The 11,600-nt window shown below is 43.1% G+C and overlaps 1 protein-coding gene across 1 annotated transcript; it reads left to right on the forward strand.

Moving 5' to 3' along the window:
• Nucleotides 1–733: 733 nt before the first annotated feature.
• Nucleotides 734–9,790, forward strand: LOC118078220 (vomeronasal type-2 receptor 26-like). Its single transcript, XM_088654770.1, has 6 exons — nt 734–801; nt 3,873–4,164; nt 4,558–5,397; nt 6,098–6,325; nt 7,106–7,232; nt 8,889–9,790. The coding sequence occupies exons 1-6, from the start codon at nt 734–736 to the stop codon at nt 9,788–9,790; spliced, it is 2,457 nt and encodes an 818-aa protein (XP_088510896.1).
• Nucleotides 9,791–11,600: the final 1,810 nt, after the last annotated feature.

Raw genomic sequence — 11,600 nt, forward strand, 5'->3', positions numbered from 1 at the left:
TGGGGAGGGAATTCCAAGGGCCACAAGAGAGAATGCTTTTTCCTAGACCAATCTACCCTGAAATGTCTGAGGGCAGTGGAACTGCTAAGAAGGTGATTCTTAGGAGATGATAAAATCCAAGAGAGTCTGTAGGGAAGGAGATGCACTCTCAATTGCTTAGAGTTTTAAAGACTATCCAGAACAGACAGCCCAGAACAGTGAGGTGGGTTGCGCTCCTTCTTTCTCTCTCCTGAAAATGTCATCAACCAGGGCAACCAAGTCAGTATATTTGCCTTGACAAGGCCTGAAACTAAACTGAAATTGATCCAGACATTCAGTCTCCTCCAAGTGTACCTGGAGCTGGACTGCCACCACTCTCTCAAGTATCTTGCCCCCAAAGGGGTTATTTGTCACTGGGCATGCATGCTGCCTTGCCCCTGTGATCGGGGGTGCCTGGGCAGTGTGATGTCAGCAGGCCATGTGCACATGCCATGGGGTGTCCTGACGTCACTTGCACATGCTGTGGGGTGTGTTGACGTGTCATGCAGATGCCCCATGGTTTGCACATGTGAAAAGACATTCTGATGTTGTGTGGCCCGAGCCCCCTCAATTGCAATGGCAAAGTGCATCACAGATTACTTAGATCTGCATACGTAACTCCTCAGGTAGGCACGGAAGAGGCCTTCTCCTGATCCCTGGCATCCTCTGAGGTAAGTCCGGATACTGCACACAGCAAGTGTCAGGGTCTGGCAGGATGAGGAAGAGTGGTGACAGTCAGGAGGTACCTGAAGGTGAAGGGGACATTGAAATAGGTTCAGACTGGTGGGACAGATAGTCAGCCCAGAGTGAGGGTGAAGGGGAGAGGCTTCAGGTAGCCACAGACGCCGAGAGAGAAGGAGCGAGGGCTGTGTCTCCTCCTCTGCAATAGAGTCCTGATTCAGCTCCTTCCCCTCCTCCACTCTCAGTAAAGAAAATAAGGGTTGAGAAAAGGCTAGAATGATTCAGAAAAGCTGAGTCACAGTGGAAAAATGCAAGGATGGAAGTATAAATGAGAGAGGACAGAAGTTTAGCTCCTGCTTATCTGATGGATGTGCTGACTCCTTGATTACTGAGCAATAAAGATGATTACCGCAAGCACGAAGCCTGGTTCTGCGCATCAGACAACACAGAAAGAGGGGCTTTTCTGGCAACCTGATAATGAGCAACAAAGTGCTTAATGCTATAATGTGGAACATTCCCTTCTCTGGAGCAAGGATGGGGGTATAAATAAGGGGGAGAGAGGACATAACTTTAGCTCCTGCTTATCTGATGGATGTGCCATGCCCTGACTCCTTGATTACTGAGCAATAAAGTTGATTACTGCAAGCACTGGGCCTGGTTCTGTTCATCAGACAAAAGACAGTGGGGCTTTTCTGGCAACCTGACAATGAGCAACGAAGTGCTTAATGCTATGCTGTGGAACATTGCCTTCTCTGGAGCATAATGGAACACAAGACTTTCCATTTTCTCCCATGGCCTGGCTAATCCACTATTATTTTCATTCAGATCTTCCTGAAACCCGGTGCTCTGCCCGATCTGCGGTGCAAAAGATAATATCTTCTCAAGGGGAAAAAAACATATTTTCATCAATGTTTCTGCTGCACATGGTGTCACAGACCTTGCAATCCCTCCCCCGGGACTGTGTACCATGTTATTATCTTAACACACAGCAATTCATTCTTTCTCTAGCAATATCCATATGATATTTTGAAGCCCATATGCCACAGAGAAACAGCAGAATGCTTATAAAAAACCACCCCAGGGCCAATGACATGGATTCTACCATTTATACACAGAGACTGGAGCTGATGAGGGCAACAGGACAGAATGTATGCTGACATTGGGTGATGATAAGCATTTTAGACTGAAACAGGTGCTTTATGGTTAAAAGGAGAAGCTCCTTATCTCAATAATGCTAAGTTTGCTCTTCTGGGCCCTACTCATGGTGTTCCCTCTATTTGTGGCACATTCTACTTTGCATTGTGTGATTGACCCCCTCCACGCCCAACACCAGTATTATCAGCCGGGGCACTTTCTTATTGGTGGCATCACTTCACAATTCCTCATACCCGTTTTCACTTCAATAGACTTCAAGGAGAAGCCAAAGGAAACAACTGATGATGAATATGAGTAAGGACATTATTTTTATTCTTTTTGTTGAAAGCTCCTGGTTATGTACGTAAATAAAAAAATTAGATAATAAACATGATAGTATGATCAGAAAGCAGTCTCCTCAGTGTTGGCAGGTGTCTAGTAGGATTTGTAGTAGAGAAGACAGGCAGTAGATTGATCTAGAGTCAATGAAATGGGGCCGTTGCCTGAACTGTCCATAAATAGGAATAGGGGAAGAACATTAGCTCAATTTATATTGAAAGCCAAACCTATCTAAGTCAGATTTCCTGAAACGTTTTGAAAACCGAAACATCCTTTGAAATTCATATTTAATCAGCAGCCATATTTTTCCCTTCTGCACTTTCTTCCTACTCTGCCGTTCAGCAGTTGTGCCATACATTTTATTCTGTTCTACACAAAGAGATCATAAGAATTAGCAAATGTAAGAAAGTCCCTGCTGGCTCCAACAAAATGCCTATATAGCCCTATACTGTGATCTCTCAGTGGCCAACCAGATGGTCATGAGAAACCCACAAGCAAGTCCTGAGCATTACAGGAGTCTTCTCAGCTCCCATTCTCAGAAACTGGGATCCAAAAATAGTGCCTCAACTGGTGGGGAGAGAACATACTAGCTATCGCCCTCATTACAAAGGTCAAATCTTCTTTTGAAGTCATATAAGTTGGTGGCCATCGCTAACTCTTGTGGGAATAAATTTCATAGTTTATGGTACCTAAGTGTTTACTTTCTTTTGTATCCCCTGGATCTTTCAAAATTCACTTTCATTGCATGTCCTCAATTTCTGATCTTAGGATAGAATAGAATAAAATAGAATAGAATAGAATAGATCTTTATTGTCATTGTCCCCTTGTGGGAACAACGAAATTTCTCGGTTGCTATATCAACTCAACTCAAATAAGACACTCCACATAAATTAAAATACTAATAAGTGCAATACAATACAGAACAATATAACAAATAAGGAAGATGACTTCAGAGTCTAGCATTTCCATTTAAGGCCAAGATTGCTCTAGGAAAGAAACTGTTCTTGAGACGGCTCGTTCTCGCCTTCATTGTTCTATATTTCCGTCCCAATGGCAGGAGCTCAAAGAAGCGATGACCCGGATGTGATGGGTCTCTTGATATATCTACTGCCTTGCTGTGGCACCTGATGGTATGGATATGTTCCAAGGCAGAGAGTGAACAGCCAATGGATACTCTCTGCTGTTTTAACAATTCTACACAACACTATCCTTACCCAAGAAGTGCAGCTTCCATACCACACACATAAGCCATAAGTGAGCACGCTCTCAATAGCAAAGTGATAGAAGGCAAGCAGCAATTTTTGTGGAAGATGATTTTTCCTTAAAATTCTCAAAAAATACAGTCTGTGCTGTGCTTCCTTCACAATCCTTCTCATGTTGACACTCCAGGACAGATCCTCCTGTAACTCAATACCCAGAAATCTAAATGTAGTCACCCTCTCCACACAAGTTCCATCAATCAATAGCGGCTGGACATCAATTTTCTGCTTCCTAAAGTCCACCACGAGCTCCTTTGTTTTCTTTGTATTTATAAGCAAATTGTTGGTTCTGCACCACTTTATCAACCGCTCCACCTCATCCCTGTAGTATCTAATGGGATCATGTGTGTGTTTGTGTGTGTTTATCAACTTTCAAAACATGAGGTCTGTCCAGCAGAAGCAGGAAAACCCACCAAATGCGTAATCCCTCTATTGTTTCAGCGCACTGCCAAAGAACTACCAGCATGTCCTTTCTGTAGACTTTGCTGTGAATGAGGTTAACAAGAACCCCAACATTTTATCCAACATCACTTTGGGCTTCCAGATCTATGACAGCTACTGTGATGCAAAGATGACTTATCAGAATACTTTGAACCTCATCTCTCACGATAGGAAAACCATCCCCAACTACAAGTGTGGTGTTGAGAAGAACCTGATAGCTGCCATTGGGGGCCTTGACTCTGAAACTTCAAGCCACATGGCCTCCATCTTGGACCTTTATAAGATTCTACAGGTAGGATGAGTATGGCTGGAATGAAGATTCCACATCCATGGCATATAATTTATCCTTACTGTATATTCCCAGGGCATTGGGAGGGGGAGAAGGGAAGGAGAATACTTTTGACTGCTTAAAACAAATAAGTCTTGCTTATTCTTAATATTTTAAATATTGGCAGGCTAAAACAAACAAACCCCTCTTAGCTAGGGATCATGGGAGTTGTAGGCCAAAACATCTGGAGGGCCGCAGTTTGGGGGTGCCTGACCTAAATAATACTGACCTCTCATCTGAGTTCTGGTCCCAATCTCTCCCTCTATTGAAACATGATGTACTAAAAATGTGTTTGATTATGTAAAGACAAATAAATATCCTACATGGTGATTTAAAAATCCCTCTGTTCTTTGCTAGATCACCTATTCTTCATTTACTCCATCGGTGAGTGAGAAAGACCATATTTCTTCCTTGTACCAAATGGCCCCCAGCGAAGCACATCAATACACAGGCATTGTTCAGCTTCTTCTCTATTTCCATTGGAAGTGGGTTGGGATATTTGTCACAGCTGACGATAAAGGAGAAATGTTTGTGAAAAGGTTGACACGTCAGCTTTCCCGGAATGGCATCTGTATAGCTGTCACTGAGAGAGTGGTAACCCACAAGGGTTTTGGTGGTTCTGGGCTGATAGAGAAATATCAGAATATGGCCGAGACCCTAAGCAAAACAAACGTCAATGTATTTGTTGTCAATGCAGACAAAAACACCAATACTGATTTGCAATGGCTGCTACTAGTAGGCATAATGTTGAGTGTGAGTCCCATAAACAAAGTGTGGGTTATGACCGCTGATTGGGATTTCGCATCAGAAACATTTCACAGAGATCTGGACATACAAAACTTCCATGGTGCCTTATCCTTTGCCATTCATTCCAATGAGGTTAAGGGGTTCCACCATTTCCTCCTGAAGCTAAATCCCCACTCTGAGGCCGATGGATTTATTAGGTTGTTCTGGCAACAGGCATTCGGTTGCAAATTTCTAGATGTGGAAACAGAGGAGGAATCCTGCAGTGGTGAGGAGAAGCTGGAGACCCTTCCTGGGGCTTTTTTTGAAATGCAAATGACCAGCCAAAGCTACAGCATCTACAATGCCGTCTATGCTGTGGCGCATGCTTTGCATGCCATGTTGGCATCCAGAACCAAACATGGAGAGATGGTGCTTGGTCACTATCTGAGACCTCAAAAGCCACATTTCCAGGTAATGTCTAACATGGTTTGTCAAGGAACACACACTTCCATTGGTTTGGTGAAATTCAATAAGTAGTACAAGAGTTTCTGTTGTATTAAATTCTAAGGAAGCATGCTGGCAAATTTAAGCCAACTGTCCTGCCAATACTTCAATGCCTAAATGTTTTTAGCAGATGCTGAAAAGAGTTGGATGGAAATGTTGAATCTCGGTTTGATGGAAGTGGATTGAGGATTAAATCTGTAAATTAAAATTTAAACCTCCTGTCCAACATGTGTGGGTAAAATATGAGGCCAAACAGGCTGTGAAGCCTTTGTTTTTAGCATAGTTAAAGCACTTATGCAATTTGCACCGTCCTGGAAGCTAGGAATTAGGAAATTTCACAATTTATCCCTGTTTATTTGTGTTCTGCTGATCTTTCCCCAGTTTCTACTTGTTGCTAAGAATAAACCACACAAATTTGAAAAACTTTAAAGGTTTTCTTAGGTTCAATGAAGGCAACTGCTACTCCTAGGTAAAAAATGCTTCTTAGTTACAAAATACAAAATTTGTTCCCAAAATGGAATCTTTGTAAGTATGTATCCCCTCAAAACTTGCGGTGGGGGGTGGAGTTCAACAGATACTGTGAATTGATGCCAGCATTAGAAAACAGGAGCTTTGTGGTGCATTCTCTATTTTTAACCAATTTACAATTCTCTTTCTTCCTCTGTAGCTTCAACCTTTCCTGAGAAATATGTTGTTTAACAACAGTGCGGGGGACACTGTCTTTTTTAATGAGAAACGTGAGCTAGAAGGTGGATTTGATATTATCAACTGGGTGACTTTCCCAAATAAGTCCTTCTTAAGAGTGAAAGTTGGGGAAATGGATCCCCAAGCTCCACTGGGCAGTGATTTCTCCATTGATGAAAAGATCATTACATGGCACCAGAGTTTTAACCAGGTAGGACCCAATTGCAGCTTATGAGGTCTATAGGTATTCACCAGACTTGTTTCATAATCATGTACACCCTGCTGAAGGAGTTCTTTTTAGCTGCATTGATTCTTTGTATGGTTAAGGATGGGTTGTTTACATGTCACTGTACCGATCTTGGTTTCCAGGGTTTAAGGGCCCCTGTTGAAGGGCCGAAATGGAATTTTCCTGCGTTTGCAGGTTTTGCCTTCCCCGTAGCAAAATGTCACAACTTTAGGCCTTGGGCGGAATCCTTGTTTTAGGCCTTGGGCGGAATCCTTTAGCCTATCTTCCTTATTTGGGTGGGGGGTTGACGCGGTGACCCACACCCCCTTCTGGCAGCGATCCCAGGGTCCCTTGTTAAAGGGGTCTTGAGGGGGGGCATTGGCCATACGCTGAGAGGTTGTCTTTGCTCTCCCCTGTGACGGCAGTGAAACGGGGGGCAGGCTCTCTGCTTGAACATATGTTCTCCAGAGCAAGCCCAATCCCCACACATTCTGGATAACTCTGATGTCCCCCAGATCCCCGGCTGGGAAGGATAAACGCACAATACCTAACCCAAAGTCTCCCTACATCTGAAACTTAATAAAGTTGTGGCCAATTTTAAGCCCATAGCACGTTGTCTTGAGACATTATTCTGCTCGGGAGCCGCCTGGGGTTGGGGGTTGGGGGCTCCGCCTGTCCACGCAATGCAGCACCCTGTTGATGAAAAGGCAAAGAGCAAACAAAAGTATGATAGAATACACGCAATACCTTCTGTTTTATGGTCAGGTGGTGCCCCTTGCCTTGTGTAATGACCACTGCCATCCAGGTTACAGCAGACAAAGGAAAGAAGGGGAACCATTTTGCTGCTATGATTGTACTCCATGTCCAGAAGGGAAGATTTCCAACCAGACAGGTAGGGGACTGTATGCTATAGTATATAAACTATATTGAGAACATGTTTGTTGTTAGCTATTTGAGAAAAAAATGGACGCCTAACTCCAGACTTGAAAATAAATCTTTAATTGTCAGGTTGTCAACAGTTGAATAACAAATATTATTCATTCATATATCTATATCTATATCTATATCATCTGAATGGAGTGTGTTTCTGTCCCATAAACCCAAGAGAGGGTTTATAGTCCTTTTTGTTTTCAAAGCTCCTTCATAGCACAGGATAAGCTAATAATCCATAGCTTGCCTGTCCTCTGAAACCCCTCCTTGTACTGGACTATGTATTTTAAATGTCTGAAAATGATGCCAAGAAATGTTTTGATTGATTGATTGAAACCCCTCCAGATAATGTCTATTTGAAGTCACCACACTCCCACGTTCTCAGTCAAAGATGCAACTCACAGAATAATCAACCTACCGCCAGCTACCAACTGCCTCCTTCTTTCCCCAATACCATTTATTCTTTTGAAATGTATTTACAATGCAGATACAGTGGTACCTCATCGAGCATCCGGGATCCATTCCAGAGCCCCAGATGCTCAACGAAAGAGATGCTCGTCTGGGTTTGCCGTGGACGTCCGCCTAAATTGACAATCAAGGGGGCGGACGTTTGCAGAGGTGTGGCTGTACATCACAAATACTAACATCTGTAGCATCTGTGATGGAGATTGCTACGGTATATCAAGAGGAAAAGATGGACAACACGGAAAGAATAATGTTCTGTTGTTGTTGCTGTGCAGGAAGAAGCTGACAAACTCTGGATTAACAAGAACAACAACAACCGCTCATTTGGTTTGGTGTATCTTAATTGGCTCTGTTATCATTGGCACCAACTAGTGGCATTAGCTATCCTACAACTACCTAATTTCATATATTTCAGAATGTCTTCCATATAAATAGTGTGTTAGTGATACAAGTGTTTTATCATAAACAATACCATAAACAGTCAAGAAACAGATTTTCTGCTTACCTCCACACCTGTAAACTTCATGGATTGCATGGACTGCAACTTACTTAACCACCAAAACTCTAGAATTGTCAATTCAAGAGTATGTTTGGCCATATTCCTACATGTGTTGACTAGGTTATATTAGTAGCGTTAGTCTTCCATTGATGTTAAGCTTCCTTTATGGGTTATGAAATGCTATGAATATTGATAAATGAAACTTCCTATTTTACAACCATTTCTACTGGTAAGCTGTGAAAAATTAAAGTTTAATTAATATTTCTCCATCCAGATAGCTTGAAAGTTCTTAGTGCAATCGTGGGGACTTTATCCCTCTAAGCACACAAAATTTTCAATCTTATACGTCCCGTAAACACAAACTCTTTGAGAATTGTTACCGTATTTTTTACCCGATACGATATTTAGTTTTAATTGTGATTTAATTATCCACAGGATAGAATCCACCAAAAAATGACTTCTCTTGAAGACAAAACATGTTAACACTCTAACAATTTTATGAAAAAAATAATGTTTTGTATTGTATACACTGCAAATTACATTGAGTTATAGTGCAGTAAAATTCAAAGTTTCCTGATCCTATACCATTAATATGTGTATCTCAGTGAGACTGAAAATGCTATAACTGTAATCTTGATTTCTTTATACTTCAAGATTTGGATGATTGCTTCCAGTGCCAAGATGATCGGTATCCTAATCAAGAGAGAAACCAATGCATTACCAAGAAAGAAAACTTCTTATCTTATGAAGCACCTTTAGGCATCAGTTTGGCTCTTTTGGCTCTGGCTTTTTCTGCAACTACAGCTTTGGTGTTTGGAATCTTTATCAAACATCAAAAGACTCCTATTGTCAAAGCCAACAACCGGAATCTCACCTACACCCTGCTCATCTCCCTCCTGCTCTGCTTCCTCTGCTCCTTGCTATTCATTGGCCGCCCCCAGTTACTGACCTGCAATCTACGACAAATTGCTTTTGGTATCATCTTCTCAGTGGCTGTTTCTTCTGTTTTGGCTAAAACCCTCACTGTGGTTCTGGCTTTCATGGCCACCAAACCAGGATCCAAGATGAGGAAATGGGTGGGGAAAAGATTTTCAACCGCTATTGTTCTTGGTTGTGCTTTTGTCCAGGCAAGTATTTGTATAGTATGGCTCTGTACTGATCCTCCTTTTCCAGATGTGGACATGCACTCTCTGCCAAAAGAAATCATAGTGGAATGCAATGAAGGTTCAGCCAACATCTTCTATTATGTTCTTGGTTACATGGGTTTACTGGCTCTTATCAGCTTCATTGTGGCTTTCTTTGCTCGGAAGCTGCCAGACACTTTTAATGAAGCCAAATTTATCACTTTCAGCATGTTGGTGTTTTGCAGTGTGTGGCTTTCTTTTGTTCCAACCTACTTAAGCACCAAAGGGAAGTACATGGTGGCTGTGGAGATCTTCTCCATCTTGGCCTCCAGTGCTGGGACCTTGGGTTGTATCTTCTCCCCCAAATGCTTTATTATTATCTTCAAGCCTGAACTCAATTCGAAAGAGCAGCTAAAAAAGAGAAATAAGTAGCCATCTAACTAATGAAATCGTTATCCTATAACTAATGAAATCGTTATCCTATATAATCTCTGCGTCCAGTATTTCCTGTGTCCCTGGGTTTGCGCTACTGCGCATGTGCCCCACAGACAGAGGGACCGGAGGCACAGAGCCCAATCCCCACACACTCCCCATCCCCGCGCACTCACTCGCGCCCTCGCGGTTCTCTCTCCCTCAACGGCTTCCCGTCCAAACCGCCGTTTTGCGCCTCGCTTCCCAACTAACAGCGCGAGGGGAAGAGGGGAAGGGACCACGAGGGATTGTGACGTGAGCGTGCGATGGGGCCGCCGTTCCCCACCCCCACCCCATCGCCGCATCCCAACCCCTCCCCCCACCCGGCGGTTCAGATAGCCGTAAAAAGAATTAGGCAAGGCGGGCTCGGCTCTGGGTGGGTTGGGAAAGGCGGGAGGGCATGCGTGCGCACGGCGGGAGACGCGATAATGTCGGGGGAAGCACACAACGGACGCAGGGACACAAACAGCCTAGAGCACCATGGGAGGGGCTGGAGAGTCCCGAGCCTCTGGGATGCAGCAGTGCTCTGTAGGACTTTGAATCCTCCTCCTGCTGCCGTGGCTCGGTGCCTGGAACTGATTGCTGCTGCTGCTGCTGAAGCACCAACAAAGCACCCAGCAGCGCCGCGTGGAGCGCCCCGAGCCACGGCAGGAGGAGGAGGATTCAAAGTGCTACAGAGCACTGCTGCATCCCAGAGGCTCAGGACTCGCTGACCCGGCAAGCCGCCACCTCCTCCTCCTCCTGCCGTGGCTCAGCACCCTCCCCGCTAACGCGCAACTCTGAGGAGGCTATACGCACCTCTCCTAAGAAAACCGACACCCGCTGCCTCATGCTGTGTGGGAAATGCTTTTTGCCCCTGGGTAAAGATGCTATTGCTGAAATATCAGTTAATTAGTAGTTGGAATGAGATCAGAAGGGAAGTTTGGATATGTGCCCGGATCAAAATGGTGGAGGGTCAAGATCTCCCCTTTGTTTGCTTCAGTTGTGATGCATCGAGAATCGACTCTCTGAAAACGAAAGTGAACGCTGCAGCTGAAAATGATGGATTACGAAAGGAAAAAATAAAATAAAGAAGAAGAAACTCACTTCATACAGAGCATTAAAGGACTAAGCCGCTTGATAAATGAACTAAGAGGCTGTTAAAAATAAACGAAGGATGAATTACCAGAAATATGTTATTGAAACTTTTCGTATCACCAAGGAATATAGTACAATGTGAGATCATCACTCCTCAAACTTCAGAGCATGGAGAGTCATTGTATTATACTTTGGAAGGCATTTAATGTGGTTTTTATTGGATTATTAAACTAGAAAACTTAATAAATATTATTTCTAATGAACAAACAAACAAACAAATGTTTTAAGGTTTGTATGTTTGTGAAGGGTTCAGCTTTCAGGTTCCCTTGATATAGAGATGTTGCTTACTGCCAGAACTTCAGTTGTCAAAATAAGGATAACCTTGCAGTACTTGCAACTTCCTCCGGTATAAAAATATGTTTAGCACTAGCTGAAAAATTTGCTCATAAATAATGTGTTGCCAATTCCATGAATATCATGAAAAATTCTGTGTGGTTTGGTGGGATTTTATCATGTATCAGTACACAACAAATATAGACCTGCAGGATTCCCTTTCCATGGTACAACATGAAATTTGGCCTTCCTAATGGTCTTAAGTTCTTGACTTATCTAATTTAAATCTCTTTCAGATACATTGCTTTTATGTATTTGTACTTGCACACCTATGATTTTTATTGTATTGCTCTGCTTGATT

This window comes from Zootoca vivipara, chromosome 12, assembly GCF_965207765.1.
Source record: "Zootoca vivipara chromosome 12, rZooViv2.hap1.1, whole genome shotgun sequence".
Lineage (NCBI taxonomy): Eukaryota > Metazoa > Chordata > Lepidosauria > Squamata > Lacertidae > Zootoca > Zootoca vivipara.

Coding starts and splice junctions, on each gene's coding strand:
- LOC118078220 (XM_088654770.1), top strand. CDS start 734: ATGAGGAAGAGTGGTGACAGTCAGGAGGTACCTGAAGGTGAAGGGGAC. Junction 6,326..7,105: donor GGCACCAGAGTTTTAACCAG/GTAGGACCCAAT, acceptor TTTTATGGTCAG/GTGGTGCCCCTTGCCTTGTG. Junction 7,233..8,888: donor GAAGATTTCCAACCAGACAG/GTAGGGGACTGT, acceptor TTATACTTCAAG/ATTTGGATGATTGCTTCCAG.